The following is a 21,249-nucleotide window of genomic DNA, read 5'->3' as shown; positions in this document are numbered from 1 at the left end:
TGCAGTTGTTTTTAAAACTCATAACACTTTTAAAAATAAATTTTACTAAATGTTTAACGGCTTTTCGTAACAGCTGATTATTTTTATGGCACAATTAATAGTAATTATTTTAAAAGTGACAGTATTACCAAAATGACCCTTATTTATATCTATGAATATTTTTACACATCTTGTCTAAGAATTATTTAAAAGGGAAGTGTCATTAAGTTAATAAGCCCGGCTCACTACAAGTTTTTTCACTTCAAAAGCATAGTCTTTGCTTTGTTTTCTCTCCACTAGAAGGTGGAGCTATTTGTACTCTAAAAAAATACTCTGAACACTTATTTACTTAGGACACTCATCCATTATATTTAAAACAATTAACTTTTACTGTGTACACTCTTAAAATTCCAGACATACCCTTAAAGCTTCCTCTTTGTTTCTTTTTCATACATTCTTAGCACCAAAACACCCAAGTCAAGAATTTCTTATATGCTTTTCATATTAGTTTAACTATGATTCCACGAAAGCTCTACTCATTGTACAGTAATCCTTGTCCGTACTGCAAATTATGTATATTATTATTTTTAGATCTGAACAACAAATAAGTGATTTTTTCTTTTCAGAGTCTAAACAATAAGCAATTTATCCCAGGCCTTTAGCAAACAATAATCAATAATTGGGGTTAATAATTGATTTAAAATAAATATGCCACTCTAATATGAAATTAAATGGCAGAATTTTATTGAGTTAGAGAGAAAATTTGATTAGAAAGATTCCGAAAATCATAGTAATTTGTACAAATTGATTTTGATTCTGATTTTTGGATATGTTAAACAAGACATCGTCTAAAATGTGTTGAAACTTGTTTCAAGTTAATTGGATAAGATTTCAATTAATTACGATTTTTCAAATTCGAGTATGAAAACCTGGAAATTTATGATTTCAATGAATAGCGTGAATTACGAAATTATTTTTACCATAGCTAGACTTCTTGCAAAATTATGAAATTTGGATCAGTGAGTTTTATATATGTCTAGTATGATTATGTAAATATTCATGATTTTATGATAAAGCAATAAATTTTGTTTGTATTTTTAAAGCAAGTGTGTTCAAAACAGAAAACTGTTCGACAATATTGATGATGTCTGAAACGTCAATTATTTTCAATAGTTTTTGAAAGAATCAAGTTATGAATTTTTTATCAATGAATTTTAAATATGTCAGCGTATGGTCTGTAAAATTTGAGATTTTTTCAACAAGGGAATAATTTATTAAAAATCGAAGAGCATGAACTGTTCTGTTTTGAGGGCTGAATAATGAGGACATTTGAGGTTGAGTTTAGGAGCTGTTTAAAATGAGATATTTGAGGACATTAGAGTTTATGATTGGGACTTGGTTATATCTTATGAGAATTTTATTGATGATTTTAGGTCAAGAATATCAATAAGCATTTGTTATATGATGGTGCCAAGAGGAAAGTAAACTAGACTTTTTAATGAATCACAATAAACAATATATATGTCTGACTTGTGTGAAAAGCCTATTTTGATATGTACCAATATGAATTTATGTGTCTCTTGTGTTTATGTAGGATTGGCAATAAACTCCGGATCCACAAAGATCCGGAAGATCCGGATCCGGAAAAATCCGGATCCGCATGTTAAACAATGCGGATGCAAGTGCATCCGGAAAACCGGATATCCGGATCCGCATTTTTTATAATTAAATTAGTTATTTAATTAAATTTCAATTGAAAAATATATAAATTAAATTATTTATTTAAATGTATAAGCATAATTAACTCTCTAATCTTCATTAGCTTTAAACAATATGTTAAAAAAACTAATAATAATAATTATTAGAGAATATTGTAATGAATTGGTTTACCTTAGGTTTTTTAATTAAATTATTTATTTAATTAAATTTCAGTTGAAAAATATATAAATTAAATTATTTATTTAAATGTATAAGCATAATTAACTCTATAATCTTCATTAACTTTAAAAAATATGTTAAAAACTAATAATAATAATTAGAGAATATTGTAATAAATCGGTTTACCTTAGATTTTTTTTTATTTTTTATGTTTGATTTATATTGTGAAATTATTATTTGTGAATTTATGGTGTTGTTGTATGTTATTTATGTTGAATTGATGTTAAATTGTTGATTCTTAAATTATAATTGAATTTTATTTAATATTATTATGTAAATTATTAAATTTAAAATTATATTTAAATTTATTATTATGCGGATCCGAATATTCGGAATATCCGCCCACAATCCGTGCGGATATTATCCGCATCTGGATGTCAAAAATTTAATCCGGATCCGGATCCGGATTTTGCCATCCCTATGTTTATGTGATGTGTTGTTATCTATTGGGCATGATTATGTGCATGGGCATATGTGTGTGTGATGGTTCATTGGCATGAGCATGAAAATGCATTAAGTTTTCTATGAATGAGAAAGTCGATTTTAGCAAATGAGATTTCTGTTTTATAAGATTTTGGATTGGGGGTCACCTCTTGAAGTTGTGTGGGGGCCACCTCTTGAGGGCTAGAGCGCCGCAAAGTGTCACGCACAGCACAAAGTGCCACAATTGCAGAATATGTATTTCATTGAAAGAAAATGAGAAAGTTTAAAAGCGACATAAAGATATTTTTATGAATTTGTTTACAGTATTTCCTAAAGATCATGACTTATCATCCATTTGCAATATGTATAAGTATGTATGTATTTTGGTATAAGAAAAAATAGTTTGCTTACTAGGTCTTGTACTCATTATAGTTTATTGTGATTCAGTTTCCAGAAGTAAGGATTGATTCGTGATGAGTGAGAAGATGGATTTGAATTGAGGATGGTAGATAGTTTGACTAAATTTTTAAGTTATTCCGTTCGCTTTTGTATTTGAGGCTTGAATTTTATCGGTTGTAAAGAGTTATTTAAATTCATATGTGAGTTGTGGTCAGATTTGCCCTCGGAGTTCGGGTTGGGGTGTTACATTTGCCTTCAAATGTAAAAGATAAATTATCCACCTACCACATTTTTTTTGTATTTTTTCAAAAACACACAATTCTTAATTTTTTTTTTACTGAACTCCACTTGAAGTTATATTGTTTTGCACATTTCTACCACTGTGTCGTTGTGAAATGATAATTTTACCCTTATGATGTCAGCAAAGATCTAATGGTTTTATAACGAGAGTGGACCAATGAAAAAAATGTTAACTTCTGGTGGATCGCTGCAAAAAAAAAAGAAGATTTGTGTATTTTTAAAAAAAGGTAAAAAAACATGTGGACGGTGGATAATTTCCCTTTAAAATATTATAGTTACATTACATATTGCATGGGTGCACATGTGCATTATATGTTTGTCTAGTGGCACAACTTAAAAGTGATTTCTAACTCCTAAGTATAAGAGTGTCCTATTATATTATAACTCAGTGAGTCCGAGGTCGATCCACAGATAAATGATTTAATTTGTTTATTTAAGTTTATCAAAAAAATAAAAATAAAAATTAAAAATATGCAATTTAGTTTAAGGAAAACTATGAAATTGAATTAGTTAGGGTTATGGATCCACTCTTAGTAATAAATACAATTTAACAAATTATTTTTATTTTTATTTTATTTTCCAAAAGATTAATTGTATAAATTAAAATTATTTTATTATGGATTAAGAACTTAATGTGCCAAAGCTTAATTTGTCTACAATAAATCAAAATACCATTTTATCATACTTTATACTAAGATATTAAGAATTCATTGTGCCAAACTCTCATGTTTGTCTACAATAAATCAAAATTTCAAAATATAAAATATGGATAAAATTAAATAGAAAATAATTTAATATATAAAATTAAAAATAGAATTTGATTAAACCATATTTTTACTAAGAGTTTCACCTTCCCCTAACAATGAGTATTTAGCTAAACATTTTTTAAATAAAGGAAATTATTAAAATTGAAAAACACATAATTAAAAAAAAATTTGAAAATTGAAATAAAACTAATTTTATTGACTGAAAATATATTACAAAGAGAGATGAGAAGAAGAATTTGAGGGGAAAGAAAAGAAGAGAATGTGTGAAGAGGTGTGTACCCCCCCCCCCCCCCCCCCCCCCCTCTTCTCTATTTATACTAATACATGGTAAATCCACACTACATAAATAAATAAATCTAATTATATCTTAACCTTACATTTGTTCCACTAATAAAACATAAACCTAACTTCCACTCAAGCACATCCAACACATTCAACTAACAATTACAATACCTAATATGATAAAAACTTATAATTTTACAATTACCACATTTACTGTGGTAAAACAAAAGTCTCAGATCCTCCTCGACAATGACATAATTTCTCGAACTTCCGGAATCTAAATTTAACATCCATATATTTGTTTGGAGCCTTAAATTGCATGAAATTATTATTTTTACCAAATAAACACACAAAAATACACAAAATCAAATACTTAGAAAAATAATTAGAAATTCACAATATGTTACACAATTACAAATATAAATTACAATAATAGCACAAAATAACATTTTTACCCCTTAACAAACATAAATTTTTTTAACACTAATTATCTAGATTAATTTTTTATTTCTTTATACTAAATTGTCCTTATTAGTAAATTACATTATGGGTATGTTTGTAATATAAAATTTTTATAAAATTATGAGTGTCCAAAATACTTTTTAGAGTGCATATAGAATTTTTACAGTTAAATGCAATTGATAATTGTTGTTTGCTTGTTCAGGATCTGAATCAGAACATGAGCTTTAATCGGTCAACTTAGTTGCGAAATTAATGCCCATCCATGATTATTTCTGCAATTTCCCCTTCATTATTTCGTCTTTCTGCAATTTCTAATTAATCTTGGTTATTAAGATTTGACATGGTGGTTATCGTTTGGTAATTATTTTTCACATTAGCTTCCAACTATGGATTAAATTATAGGCACAAATCTGGGTATGTATATCATTATTAAATATTTATTTTTTGCTTTTGACCTTGATTCGTACTTTTTTTCATAGCTAATACCCGAAGAATTACATTAAATGTTCCCGATTACACATCAGCAAATTGAATCTGTTCTTTTACAGGATAAGGCATTGATTTGGGTTAGGACAAAACTCAGAGAGATCTGATGATGATGACAGGCTATAGAGAATTGTCTCATGATTTGTTGGTTGAGACTCTGTCAAGGTTGCCTGTGAAATCACTAATGCGATTTAGGTGTGTTTCCAAATCTTGGTTTAGTTTACTGAAAGATCCTAATTTCATTTACAAACATCTTAATAGAGATGACAATATGCGTCTGATGGTCCGCGTTACATATGAGAATTATGATGTTAAGGATCCGTTTAATGATCTAATTACTTGTTTCTTTTTAATACCCGATAAGACTCTGACAGACTTGCATTTTCAAGATCTTGAAGCTGAAATGAAGGATCATAATCCACTTGGCCCTTGTGACGGTATATTTTGTTTTTTCGAAAATGAGAACATATATCTATGGAATGTTTCCATGAATGAATACAGAATTGTCACAAAGCGCAAAGCCCGTCTTCCTTGCAATACTTCAATTTATTGTTATAATTTTGGACTTGGATTAGATCCGACGACTAATGATTTTAAGTTGGTTTTGATACTGACTTTGTATGATGGTAAAAGGCTATCGGTTCATGATTTATTACCAGTTGCGATTTACAACTTCAGCACTAACTCGTGGAGAGATCTGGAAGGCTTATTTCAAATGGGACATTATTATGGGTCTGACAGCACAGATAATGTCTACTTAAATGGATATTGTTATTGGGTGGCATCAGGACATAATTCTTACAACGCAAGTATTTTATCATTTAGCATGAGTGACGAGGTGTTCGAAGAAATAAAAGGACCAAATTTTCCTCAAATAACAACTTATGATGAATCAGAGATGACATCTTGGAGGATAGGAATATACGATGGTAGTCTCTCTCTGCTATACTCAGAAGAGTCGGGACATTCTTTTAGCTTATGGATGATGAAAGGGGGTTTTTGGACCAAACACTTGAGTTTTGGACCTTTTATGGAAGCCTATCAACCACTTGGATTTTGGAGAAATGGCGAATTTTTTTTAGAATCCAGTGACAATCGACTAGTCTTGTATGATTCTAGATATGAAGAAATAAGGGATCTTGAAATTACCGGCATATGGTTTTCGGTAAATATTTTAAAAGAGAGTCTAATTAGACTCTGAGAAGAGGAAATGTAATAAGAAAACTAGTAATAGATGATGGGAGAAAATTTTCATAAAGGGTTCTTGAAATTACTTGTCTCCCATTTATGACAGATTTGCAATTTGTCATGAAACTTATGATAATCTTTACAAGTTACAACTCTGTCATAAAAAACTCAATTTTAATTGAATTTTCATAATATTTTTTAAATTTTTTGGTGGGAAAATTATATTATTTCAATTAATATTATTTAAAATGTTATTGTTATATTGAATTTATTATTATTATTATTATGCAAATTCAAAATAAATTTGCAAATCTGAAATAAATATAGTAATTAAAAATTCAATAAATAAAAAAGAATTGATATTTAATATTTTTATTCAGACTACAATATCTATTTAACCGTACCAACTATAACCCCAATTAGGGGTGTTCGCGGATCGGATTTTACGGATTGAACATCAATCTATATCCAATCCATGATTTTGCGGATTATAATTTTTCAATCCAATCCAATCCACGGATTAATTAAATTCAATCGAAATCCAATCTATATGTCTGCGGATCGGATGCGGATTTAACTCAATCCATATCCAAATCCATCATTTTGTGAATTGATTTGCGAATTAAAAATTTTAGTTCTCTCCAATCCATAAACTAATGAAATTAAAAAAAATCTAATATAAAATAATTTTACTACCAATTAAATTTAAAATTGAATATGTTTTAATAATACATTCAAAATTTCAAAATATAACATATCGAGATTAATTGTTCAAATAAAACTACAATAATACGTTCAAAGTTTTAAAATATAACACACCAAAATTAATTGTTCAAATAAAGCCACAACAATACATTGAAAGTCTCAAAATAAAACACACCAAAAGGAAAAACGTCCATCTCCAATTTGTGTTTCGTACATTAACCTAAACAAAATAAACATAATTGACATAAATAACAAATAAAAAAATTTATTAATAAACGAATTAATAAATATTTACCCTTATATCCCATCAAATGCCATCAAGCTTCATCAAATATATTCTTGTCAGCTCCCAAAATCTATGTACGTATAAGATAAGAAAAATGTCAATTTTTAAAATAGAATAACAATATAAAGTCAAATAATAATAAAAAAATAAAATTAAAGTTAAATTGTTACATTTTACCTGTCTCAATATGTTCAATTTCATCTATTGCTTCATCAAGATTTATCGGACTTGAACGTAGCCAATTTTGTGTGCAAATTAATGCCTTCACCGTCCTTGTAGATAGTGAGCACCGATATGGATCAAGAACACGCCCACCAGTGTTAAATGCTGACTCAGATGCCACAGTGGAAACAGGCATGGCCAAAATATCTTGAGCAACATAAGACAAAATTGGATATTTGGAAGAATTAATCTTCCACCAATCCAAAACATCAAAACTCTCATTTTCTGGGTTCTCACATGATTCTAACAAGTAAAGATCCACTTCTGTTTTGCACTCTACAAAAGTATTGTCTTTTAAAATCCTCATATAACCCGAATCAAACACTTGCCTAGCATCAATCTCAGTATCAACCTCTAACTCTTTTTCATCATTGACAATATTCATTACTTCCACATCATCACCATAAAGCAATTTGTATTCCTCATATAAACTATGTAAATTATTCCGCACTTTAACAACCAACTCATTAGCTTTAAATTCACCAAACAACACTACAAAACAATATCTCAAAAACCGTTCTTTATGTCGAGGATCAAGCAAAATAGGAACAAACAAATAAGGGTTGACTGTTTCATAATTTCCCCAATACTTATATACTTCTTTTTCATATTTTCAGCCATTGTCTTCAAAAATAAATCCTTACTATCACTCCAAGCTTGCAATTGTGTATGAATCAAACATAATTGGTGCAAAAAAGTATTGGATGTCACATATAAAGAACCCGAAAATGTCAAAGTGGCATCATGAAAAACCTTCAAGAATTTAATGAAATAACGAGCATATTCCCAATCAATTGAAGAAGGACACGTTTTTGGCTCGTTTAAACAAAACTCACGAATGTATTGTGCATCATGAAGCTCTAACTGATCAAATACTTTTTCATACTTTTCAGCAGCCTCTAACATGAAAAAAGTGGAATTCCATCTAGTTACGACATCTAGATACAACAACTTATTTGAAGAAATTTTCTCTCGCTCTGCATATGCCTTAAACTTTTGTGTACTATAAGGTGAAGATCTAACAAATCTTACAACATTGCAAATTTTAGAAATCGACTGATGATACTCTTTTAACCCCTCTACCACAATGAGGTTTAATATATGTGCACTACACCTCAAATGCATATTTTGACCCCTTAAGATTGCACCATTCCAATTGTTCACAACTTTTGACAAATAAAAAACAGCACCATCATTAGAAGAAGCATTATCAACCGTTACTGTAAAAACTCTCTCAATGCCCCAATCTAATAGGCATGTTTCAATTTGCCTACCAATTGTTTCACCTTTATGGTCAGCAACTTGACAAAAATTCAATATTTTTTTGTGCAATGTCCAATTATCATCAATAAAGTGAGTTGTAAGACACATATAACAAAGATTTTGAGCTGAAGTCCATGTGTCTATAGTGAGGCAAACTCTTTGATGACTACTAACAAAAAAATCAGTCAAATCTTTCTTTGTTTTTTTTGTAAAGTTGCAAAATATCACAAGCAATAGTAGTGCGAGATGATACTTTAAATCTATTTTCAAGAACTCCCAACATTTCCCTAAACCCTTCACCCTCTACAACTTTAAATGACATCTCATCTTTTATAATAAACTTAGCAATTGCTTCCCTACAAGCCTCAACACTATAGGTCACTGATACAAGGCTACATGGCTCTCCATTTTTCACTGGTTGGTAAGACAAAGTTTTTTGTTTTTTGTCCACTCGAGCTCGACCAGGATATTTTAGACATCTCTCTCTTATATGACCCAATAGATTAGATGTTCCTTTATTAAAACCACATTTATATTCTTTTCCACAATATCGACATTTGGATCTAGGATGTAGTGGATCAGAACTTAATTGGATAAAATGCTCCCGAGCTTCTGAAGTAGTGGATTTATTGGGCATGCCTTCAGCATTACTGGATGATTTAGAACTTGGGGGAGCTGAATTTACAGCTACGCGTTTTCCTTTATCAAGTTGAGAAGTCATCTACACCACCAATATGAAAAATCATTAAAATTAATTACGAAAAATGACAGGAACAAATTAAGCTTAAAAGAGTTCAGTTAGGAAAAGTAAAAGAAGCCAATTCAAAAAGAAAAATCATGAAATTCGTGTGTTACATCTAGAAAAGGCAACATGATTGTTAGATCCACAGCAACATGATTCAACCACCCCCCATAACAACTCTTTAATCTTCATTTTTTTAAAAAATAGCCCATCAAACAAGAAATTAACAGATTCAACCACATGATTACAACTGTACACTCAACCAGCTACAATATGAATTAATTTGCTCCTTGTGGTTGCATAATCAGTATTTTGAGTGTTCCAATATATCTATATATTTGGCTACACTGACCAATAATTTAGACTAATCAAAATGCCTTTAATATTTCACAACGGCCAAGTACTGTGCAATTTCTCAGTTTTACTACAGAACAAAAAAGCAAAAGCAACCGGATTAAGACATGCAATCAACAAATAATTCTCTCCCTCGATCCCGTAACAACCTTATTATTAATAAAAGGATATCAAAATCATTATCCTAAGTCACCATTGACAAAAAAGAAGATACATAATAATAATTAAAAAAATCAAAAAAAATGTTATCGAAGATAAAATCAAAATAATAAATCAAGAGAAGGTTTACGAGTACTGTACCTGGAGAAGGAGATAGAAACACCGTGGTAATGTTTACGAGTACTCGCCGGAATCGCGCGGGGTGTTGCTAGTGCATGTGACTGTGACGGTAGAGAAGCAGGAAGCTTAGGGTTTTTTTTTTTTTTATTTGCAGATTGTTGGTGACCACTGATTTGCGTTATGCTAGTGCTAGTTTACTTTTGGGCTTTTGGCGTTATCTAGTTTACTTTTGGCTTGATGTTACCTTTTTTTTTTGACAAAAGCGTTATGTTACTTTACTTTTGGTTTTGGATGACTTTACTTCAATTTTTTTTGACCGCTGATTTAATCATTTTTTATTTTATATTTTTATTAGATAATGGCTGTTATGTTACTTTACTTTTGGTTTTGGATGACTTTACTTTACTTCAATTTTTTTACCACTAATTTAATCATTTTTTATTTTATATTTTTATTAGATATGGCTAAGTTATGTTATGGTGCTTATGTAACTATGTAATGTCATATTTATAATATATTTTTAATTAAATTTATAATATTTTTTAAAATAAATAAATATTTTTTTTTTTTGCGGATTCACGAAGTTTTGCGGATTCACAGAAGTAAATCCATATCCAATCCACCGACTGCGGATTTTTAAAATTTCAATCCAATCCAATTCACCAATCCACGGATCGGATTTATACGGATTAGATTTTTACGGATCAGATGGATTGAACGGATCAGATCGGATTCTGAACACCCCTAACCCCAATTAAAGTCCAACAAAAATATCAGTAGTCAAACCCTCATTCAGCAACAAAATTCAATTTCACTAGTACCAAAAAATAACAGAACATAAATAAATGATTGCGACTCCAAAAACCATTATTCAACTGAGCATCATTCAAAGAATTCATAATTAAACGATTGACTATATACAATTTATAACAATATTCGATATTGGATTATAGCAATAATCAAGATCGCATACCAACATATTATTGATAGCAATCTCACCTGGATTAGCCACGGCTTGAAATCATCAAATATTAATGAAAAAGCCATAGTTGTAATTACATTAAAAACATGAACACCATAATCTGATGGGAAGACAAGATTTATAATTTAACAACAGTTTGAAAACTCCCAATCATCAATTTAATAGTAAAAACATAAAAGGTAAAAAAATAAGAAAGACATCTACCAATGAAGAATCTGTTAGGGAAAAAATATAAATTCATGATTCAATTCCACGTATCATACAATGTGTTGTCCCCTAGACCAGTAAGTGGTACTCGCCCACTTGAAAACGTAATGGAAATATGTTCAGGGAAGATGAAACTTACATTAACCAAAATTAGTTGATGTACATGCAATATAGAAAAAAGCTCTTTTTCGCCTTCGATCGATTGAAAATCGAACAAAATTTTGCAACTTGATGTATTAAAAGTTTAATATTTTAATATTCTATTTGAAAAGAATTTAGATCTATCACAAACAGATGTAGGCAATTAAAAACAAAAATTAAAAACTTAATTAATTTTTAGAAATACTGTTCACAAATACTGTTTACGATTACTGTTCATTCGCATAAAAAATATTAATTTTCCAAAGGCACAATAAAATGCAGAGAATAAATGACACGAATATTTTTACGTGGTTCAGATTAATCAATCCTACATCTACGAAGTCACGCCCAGATGTAAAGCAATTCACTAAGTTGAGATGTTACAACCTATGGATTTACCAAACTTAAAACTCTTACAGTTTATCACCATACAGTTTACTCAACCTTAGACTAAATTTGCTTCTCTTGAATAATTGTTGTCCCTCTTGATCCACGATCCTCAAGGTACTTCGCAAAGTGATCAATAATAATTCTTCAATTCTTCAACGTCTAGTGATCCAAAATCCACATAGACTCTCCATAGAGATGAAAAGAAGATAAGAAAACAAATCAACACAACATTATGCACCAAATTTGGATTCTCTATGGAGGAGGCCGAATTTTGCTTCTCTGCTTTATGCTCTGTGTTGTGCGTACCTTCAATTATAAAATACCTCTCTTTATATAGGCACTAGGGTTTCACCAAAATAGCAAGTCTTTAAAGACTTAGATACTTTCCAAATAAGAGTTTCTTTTCTCTTATAATTCCTATGAATCTGAATAGGAATAAATATGATCTTCTTACCTTACTTGTTTCCTAAGAAATATCTAGAGTATTTAATAAACTTCCTGTTTGAACCAACTTCTTACTCTAAATAGATCTCATGCACCAATTATAGAATCCCATCATTAATTGACTTGCTAAATTAGACATCTAATTAAATTAGTAAACAAATATTCCTAATAAATTGAAATCTCACTAAATTAGGGAATTAATAAGTTAATCCCTATTACAAGATATGCAATAAATAGACTTCTAACTCTATAAATAATGGACTTAACAATCTCCCCCTTTGGAATTCTTGTGGCAAAAGAAATCCAACACAAGTCTTCCAAGAAATTTGGTGCTACGATATGAATCTGTAACAAGCATAAACGACAACAAGGAACTAACCAAAATAATTGGCAATTAGCATGTTAGTTAATGTAAATAAACCAAGGCAAGAATTAAAATAAAATACTAATTTTTATTGATCAATAAATAGAAAGGCAACATTAAGCAGAAAATCAAGAGCAATAAAAAGATAAACTCCCCCTAGTCACTAGAAATCCAAAAATCCAAAAATTCTTGAACAAAAATAAAAACTCCCTCTAGAATTGAAAATACTACTCCCCCTAACTTATTGCATCAATCAGTTGAAGACTTGAAATGAATTACTCCATTTCTTTTGCCAAAAGATTGCAAAACAGAAGAATCTGGAGCACCCACAAACATCCAAAAACAAATCTTGAGGATTTTGCGTTTCACTTACAGTATTGACTTTTTTGGTCTCATAAAAAATCCAAACAAATATATAGAGAGAGAGAGGGTATAAAAAAAGATAATTTGAAAAAAAAAGAAAAACAATTGAGTCATGAAACCACAATATCATCGTGATGATTTCATCTTCAAAGAAGATATTTTGGTTAAAATGTTGAGGATTTTGCGTTTGATTGCTCAAGATATAAAAAAACCTCAAAATAAAAAACCTCATCTTATAAATCATTCATATGAACAACCAAAATTTGATGACTGTCTTGATGTTGTTGACCAAGTAGAGGTATCTGTTGATGCATCTTTTAATCTTGTGGAGCTTAAAGAGGTACTTGTTGATACAAGCTCATATAGCTCTTTTGATTTTGCCAAAAGAAGAAAAAAAGATTGTTGTGATATTTTTCAAATATTAGTAGGTTATGAGAAGAAACCAATTTTCCTCAACTATGTTAAAATTCGCCATAAAGAATACGAGAAGGTAATAATAAAGACATTATTTATAGAGGAATTTATTTTACTCTATTAAGGGTGATTAGATGGACATCATTACAAAAGTTGAAAATTTTAAATTTTGTTGTTTACATCGAAGCTCTATTTTGAAAAATAATCTTAATATATGTGAAGATGTTCTTGGAGACTAGCTCTCTTATCAACATGTTCTTTAACGGATTGTGCACTGCTAGTAGTATCAAAGGTTGGTTGTTCAATATACATTTCAGTTTCTTCCTCTTGGTGCTCTTCACTTTCTTCAATGCATATGAATAAGCCTTTATTCATTAGTCTTGCTGCTTTGACTACTTTCATTAGATTTATTTGTTTTTTTGGAGGATTTAGAGGATTTAGAGGAGTAAAATTTTAAAATTAGGAAGTTTGATTTTAAATTATTATTAGCAACACTTTGAAAACCATAAAAGTTAGAATCATTAGTACGTTGACTAAATTACTTCTCCAACTACAAAACCTGTTGGTGTGCTTCTAAGTCGTAGTATGAATCAAGTAAATTAATTAGTCTTGAAACTGCGAATGTAGGCCCCCAATGTAGTAGAAAACTTATTGTTCTTCTATCTTTTTCAAGTCATTAAACAGTACTAATCAATGAAATTATATGGTGTAATCATCTATTGATGGATTACTTTACCTCAAGTTCTATAATTGTTGGTATAAGGGTTCAAAATAGTTGTGAGGTAAGAATGCACCATGCAAGTTCTTCAACTTTTCCCATGAGTTAATCTTGTTTTTGCCTTACCTCATTCTTGTTAGTTTTGTTTGTTGCCATTAAGTTGCTATCCTTCCATGAAATCGAGCTGCAGTAAGCGGGACTAGCTTATTATTAGGAGCTTTTTTGTATTAAAACAATTCTTCAATAATATTAATACAATCCAAATTCTTTTGGCTGGCCACTTCCTTGGAATTTAGGAATGTTAATACCCAACATAGATTCCCATCTTCTATCATCAGTAGATTTAGGTCTATATCGACACTCGGAGAATCGGTTAGTGAAGTTTTCATTTAATTTGTCTTCGCATTGTGGTGTATGATGAAGTTTGGTGAGTAACTTTGTCATTTGTGCATCTAACATATAAATCCTAGCTATCATGCTAGCCATGGCATCGTCTTACACATTATCCTGATCATAAGTTGCTGCATGAAGGGCATATTACCAATGGGCTTTTCTTGGAGGCATGTTCTTAATATGGTAAGGTTAATTGAAAATTGCAAGAGAGGGTGGGTTTGAAAAAATTGTGGGTGAAACTGAAAATTGAGTAAAATTATTGGATAAAATATTAATTAAGCAAAAGTTTAGGTTACCAGCGATGGTGATTGGAAATCAGGCAAAGATGGGTAGATCTAAAAGCTTTAAGGTCAATGATATTATAATGGTGGTAGTTTGTTTAAAAAAAAAAACAATGGTTGGTTGGAAAGTTGAAATGAGTGGCAACCTTTTTGTTGGTTTTTATTTTGATGACCGATACACTGGTGAATAATTAGAAATGTTGTGTTGGTATAAAGGAGTTGATTGATGGTGGTGGTGTTAGCTAATGAGCAGCAAAATCCATTGAACGAAGGTAATGATGATGTACAGTTTTTGGTGGTTTTTAGCTGATTGCAGCGGTGGAAAAGTGTTGGAAATGGCTAGGTTTTGTTGGCTTGCTTTCTCTGTCTCTGATGGAGTTGTAGATCGACGGACATGAGGCAAAAAATCAATATCGGTGGCCATGGATGGCGGCCAACGTGGAGGCTGAAACATCCTTTTTTTTTTAAAGCTAAATAGGATTAGGGGAAAAAATGAGTAGGTGTTAAGGACATTTAAGAACTAAGGACATTTAAGAACTAGGCTTTTGCTCTGATACCAAACTATGTAGCGGAAGTTTAATGTTCTAGTATTCCGTTAAATCCTGATAATACTACAATAAAGGAATTGTCTGAATTTATGTTTATTCGAAAGAATACCATAAACCTAAGGATAAAGACTCGTTGATTCTACATATAATGCCAGTAATTAACTAGGCTAAAAAACTCACATAGAGTCTTGAAAGCTGAAAAAAGTATTGAAGTCAAATGTGCCTTCAAAGACTACAAGAGCAGGCTATTTGTACTACTAGTAGTTGTCCTAACTCCTAAACCATAAAAACAAAATTCTAAACTATTGAGAAAAAAACAACAAGCTTTGGACAATAAGAAAACTAATTTAAATAGGATAGGGATTCCTAATGTACATCACAACCTGATATACACGGATGAGAGCGATCACTATAACTTTAGCCACATGTACCACCAACCATAATACATATTCAATCAAAAGTCATTCACAGCCTATGAACTATCTGTGGGATTTTAATTTAGCTTCGAAATTGACTTAGAATAGGCAAATATCATACAAGAAATTGAAAAACGCCTGCAATCATCATCATAAACTACTATTAAATGATGCCAAATGAGATGGCTCTTTCTAATTGCCGTTAAATGGTCCAGATATTTTAAAACTAGATATCTGCATAACCATCTCCAACCTAATTGGACATGGAAGGAGCAGAATGTATACATGAGATTAATGTAAAAGTTATATAATTAAGTTTTTGAACCCAAGACTCTAATAAAGTCATAGGCAATAGAATCAAGATCACAAAATTGAAATCGTCTGGGAGATAAATTTATGCACTGTTTAGAAGTCGTAGATTACAATATACTACCACATCAAGCGTACTTGTGAATTCAAGATCAAGTGTAAAGGTTTTACCATTTTTATTATATTTTTCTTTTTTTTCCCGAAATTTATTTAAGAATTCTTTTTTTTTAAAAGAAATTATTTTAGAATGTTACCAGCATAATCATTGTCTTCTGAAATGTTTTCTATGATAATATTCATATTACAATATCAGCAAGGAGAAAATATAATATAGTAGGTGCCTGAAAACATGAACAATAAGTAGTTTTCTGGGGTGTTAGTATCACCCAACTAGCAGCCAACTCCTCGTCCCCATAAAAGTTTCAAGGAATCAGCATTTAATTTCGCTAGCAACTCATGGTTTCGATTGTAGAGCCAAAAAGGACATATTGTAACATTAAGATGGATTATCAATGAAAATAAAACATGGTTTCGGTTGTAGAGCTAAAAAGGACATATTTAACATTAAGATGGATTATCAATGAAAATAAAACAAAGACCGGTATTTAAAAAAAAATCTCAAGTAACTTGAAGAGCCACGAGAATTCCAAGCAGAGAAAGGGGATCACAATCTTGTTAACATACATATTTGTATAATATTGATTTTGATGATAACGAATTGGATTAATAAAGTTGGAGTCTTTAAATGATCAAATTCTTAGACCGTATGAAGTTTCTTAGACATAAATAAGATTCTGGAAATAAACAGATAACAATTAATATTTAATCGGCAAACCGTTTTCTAAAGGAAGCTTGATAATTTTGATTCTGGAAGATAATGGTGAACCGTTTATAGAAAATGGTTAACCGAAAAATTCCAGAGAGCAAATTCTTTGGAATCGGTACGTTTACTGATAACGGCTAACCGAAAAATTTCAAAGAGGAATTATTTTGCAACCGGTGAACTATTCAGCACAAATGGCTAGACGAGAATGTATTGTAGATCTCTAGAATTAAACGGCAAACCGACAACTTCAAACGGTGAACCGATTATTCAAAATTTAGCATAACGGTAACTTGCACAAAGTCAAAACGGTGATCTGACAGAAGTTAATAGCGATCCGATTATTCTAAAAAGTCAACAACGGTTAGTTTTTCTTCTCCAAGTATAAAAAATGCTCAATCAAATTCAGATAGTTGAGATTCTACAATTATCATTGAGCTTGTCATTGAGAATTCAACCTCTCATGTGCTTTAAAACTTGTTATTCTTTAATTAAATCATACTTTGGGCTTTCATTTATAAACACATATATTGTGTAAGGGAAACTCTTTGTAATCTTTATTTTTGAGTGATTGTAAGTGTGGGCATGGGTGGACCCAATTACGGCCCAAGAGGGGCTTAAGCCCCCTTGAGCCTTAAAATTTTTTTAAATTTAGCCCGTAAAGCCCCTTCTAATTATTAAGTCCAATACTAATATATTAAATAATTTGGACTTTTCTCAACAAAAACAAAGTATTTTGGGCTTTTAAATTAAATCCATTTAAATAATAAAAACTTTTTAATTTATTCAAATTCTAATTTAAAACTTACTTACAAAACTCATCGTTTTATATTAATAATAAAAAATTAAAGGAATAAAAAAAAAACCCCAAAATCATGAAACTGTGAATCACCAAATCACAAAGACTGGCCACCGCCACCGACGAACGTTTCCATTCATGCTACTAGTCTGCCACCAACTCGTTGTTATCTGTCGCCGCGATCGCTGAGGCTTTCATGATTTCGTCCCTTGCTAGATCGGCCATAGATTGAAACAGGTATTGTGCTTGAATGTTGTTTTGAAGTTTGACTAATGATTTTGGCCGAATGAATGTGCTGCATCTCTTTAACTTTGTTCATCAATTCTTATTTTGATAGCTATATACAAAATTCCAAAAGTAAAAGTTGATTTGTGAAAAGTGAGCAATTCTTTAATATTAAAATTGAAAGGGAAAGTGGTGGGATAGTGGGTGCTCTGTGAAATGATAAAAGTGGTGTATAATTTATTATATAAATTATAAAAGCAATCACTTTGTTCATGCAAATAAATGAGCAATTGAAAAAGTAAAATTTGCAATCATGTATCTTTCCCTTGAGCCCCATTGAGTGTGTTGTCAAATAATATTTTTATAATATCAAATTTGTATTAAATTAATTATTCTTGTTCGTTATTTTGTTAGGATTTAGCCTTATTGTGAAATTTAATCTAATAATTAATAGTTTTATTTGATTTGAAACAAATATGGAAAAAAATTTTAAAAAGAAACCACAGCTCCCATCTCCTTTAGAGGGAACTAGTGATGGTTCATATGAAGTCAATTTACAAAATTTGCCTGTTGACCCTGGCTTACGACCTTGTATTGGTAGTTATAATTGTAATATTCGAGATCAAGTTCGAAGAACATACTTACAAAGTGGTCCTTTTCAACCTAAGGGGCACAATTTTAAATTTGAGAAATTTGGAAATCAACAACGACGATTTGTTTCGGATTGCTTCAAAGAATTTGGTTCTTGGCTGGAATATAGTAGAAAAGAAGAGTCTGCATATTGTCGTGTTTGTTATCTTTTTAAAGAAGATAATGGTGATCAAGCAGGCAGTGATACTTTTACTGGGAAAGGATTTGAAAATTGGAAAAAAAAGAAAAATTAAAGATTCATGAAGGAGGTGTCAACAGTGCCCATAACCGAGCTAGGCAGAAATGTGAAAGGTTGATGAATCAGAAACAACATATTGCAACATTTTTTGAAAGACAATCCGAGAAAACTCAAAGTGAATATGAAACTCGCTTGAATGCTGTTGTTGATTGTATTCAATTTCTTTTAAATCAAGGGCTAGCATTTCGTGGGCATGATGAGTTTGATGGTTCAAGCAATAGAGGGAATTTTCTTGAGCTTTTACACTTCCTTGCTGATCATAATGAAGATATTAATGCTGTTACTTTCAAAAATACTCCTCTAAATCTGCAAATGACATCTCCAAAGATCCAAAAAGACATTGTAAGTCGTGTTGCAACTAAAACTACTAATGATATTATTAGAGAGATGGATGGTGCATTATTTTCTGTTCTAATTGATGAGTCTCGTGATATATCTACAAAAGAGCAAATGGCTGTTGTATTACGTTATGTGGATAATAATGGATATGCGGTTGAACGTTTTGTAGGCATTGAACATGTTTCTAGCACTACAACTGCCTCACTTAAAGAATCTCTTGATAATATGTTTTCAAGGTTTGGATTGAGTTTGTCAATGTTACGTGGGCAAGGTTATGATGGGGCAAGTAATATGCAGGGTGAGTTTAATGGTTTGAAAACGCTCATTTTAGAGGAGAATGAATCTGCTTATTATGTTCACTGTTTTGCTCATCAACTTCAGTTGACTCTTATTTCCGTGGAAAAAAAGCATGAGGAAGTTAATTCTTTATTCAATTTAGTTTCAATGCTAGTTAATGTTATTGGAGTGTCAACTAAACGTCATGACATTCTCCATGAGAAACATGCTCTTGCAGTTATTGAAGCATTAGGTAAAGGCGAGCTTTCAAGTGGACAAGGTTTGAATCAGGAGATTACTTTAAAGCGTCCTGTTGATACACGCTGGTCTTCTCATTATGGTACGTTAATGAGCATAATTTCTATGTTTCCATCTGTGGTTAATGTGCTTGAGATAATTGAAGTTAGAGGAAATTCTGAACAAAGATTTCAAGCTAAAACGCTATTGAAGTTGATGCAATCATTTGATTTCATATTTTGTTTATTCTTAATGAAAAATATTCTTGGCTATGCAAATGAGTTGTTATGAGTACTACAAAGGAAAGATCAAGATATTTTGAATGCTGTAAAATTGGTTGAAGTTTATAAGCATAACCTTCAGAAGTTGAGAGATAGTGGATGAGATTCTTTATTTGGTCAAGTTTCTACTTTCTGTGGCAAGCATGATATCGATGTTTTAGATATGGATGATTTTTTTTTAATTCCAGGGCGATCACGCCGTAAAGCTCTAGAGATCACAAATTTACATCGGTATCGAGTTGAGTTATTTTATGCTGTCTTAGACATGCAACTTCAAGAGCTAAATAATCGTTTCAATGAGTCAAATACTGAGTTGCTTATTTGTTTGGCTTGTCTATGTCCAAATGATTTGTTTGCAGCTTTTGACAAGGAAAAATTACTACGACTTGCTGAATTTTATCCTAAAGATTTTTCTGCAAAAGATCTTATAGCACTTGAGATGCAACTTGATGTATACATTATAGATTTACGATCTAGTGCAGAATTTTCAAAATTGAAAGGGATTGGTGAACTTGCAAGGACAATGGTTAAGACTAAAAAGGACAAGGTGTACCTGTTAGTTTACCAATTGGTTACATTGGCTTTAATTCTACTTGTAGCTACTGCCACTGTAGAAAGAGTATTTTCAGCCATGAATTTTGTGAAGAATCGACTTCGAAACCGGATGGGTGATCAATGGCTGAATGATAACTTAGTTGTATACATAGAAAAATGTGTATTTGCTTGTATTGACAATGAAGATATTATTTGACGTTTTCAAAATATGAAAACACTTCGAGAATAGTTGAAGAAGTTTTAAAAATGATTATGTCAATAAAATTGAATATTTTACTTATTATTTTTTCAGTTGGCTTTTATTATCTTGTCGATTTTTTTTATCAATTTATATTAAGCCCCTTCTGAATTTATTTCCTGGGTCCGCCACTGAGTGTGGGAAATACTTAAGTTAAGAGGTTTGGGATAATCTCAGATTGTAAAGGTTGATTGACACCTTTGAAGTCAATTGTAAAGATTTTGGAAGCTTTAGGGTATAAGGCTTGGATAGTGGAATGCTCAACCCCAATGAGCTTGGAGGCGCGGACGTAGGCGGAGTTTGTCGAATCACGTAAAAATCTTGTGTTTGATTCTCTTTCCCTTATCTCTTTACATTTTGATTGTTGTAGTTTATTTGTTATTTGCATAATTTTATTTGATATTTGCATTGTGTTTTGATTTAATTTCTTTATAATTTTTAGAAACCTATTTCACCCCCTCTTGTGTTTCTTACCTAATATTTCAAATATTTGTTAAAAGGTAGCACAAGTCTGTCTTCATAGTATGATCATTTAAGTGGCA

The 21,249-nt window shown here is 30.9% G+C and overlaps 2 protein-coding genes across 2 annotated transcripts; both read left to right on the top strand.

The window, feature by feature from the left end:
- The first annotated feature begins 5,136 nt into the window (after positions 1–5,136).
- LOC102627311 (F-box/kelch-repeat protein At3g23880-like) lies at positions 5,137–6,237 on the top strand. Its single transcript, XM_006467096.2, has one exon. It carries the CDS (start codon positions 5,143–5,145, stop codon positions 6,235–6,237), a length of 1,095 nt encoding a protein of 364 aa, XP_006467159.1. The 5' UTR covers positions 5,137–5,142.
- Positions 6,238–18,838: 12,601 nt separating this feature from the next.
- LOC127903728 (uncharacterized) lies at positions 18,839–20,665 on the top strand. The gene is made up of 2 exons (XM_052444389.1): positions 18,839–19,736; positions 20,103–20,665. The coding sequence occupies exons 1-2, from the start codon at positions 18,839–18,841 to the stop codon at positions 20,663–20,665; spliced, it is 1,461 nt and encodes a 486-aa protein (XP_052300349.1).
- The last annotated feature ends 584 nt before the right edge of the window (positions 20,666–21,249 follow it).

The sequence above is a fragment of the Citrus sinensis genome, chromosome 7, assembly GCF_022201045.2.
Source record: "Citrus sinensis cultivar Valencia sweet orange chromosome 7, DVS_A1.0, whole genome shotgun sequence".
NCBI classification, from domain to species: Eukaryota; Viridiplantae; Streptophyta; class Magnoliopsida; order Sapindales; family Rutaceae; genus Citrus; species Citrus sinensis.
The sequence above is the reverse complement of the archived record's forward strand: the minus strand, read 5'-3'. Positions and strand labels throughout refer to the sequence as shown.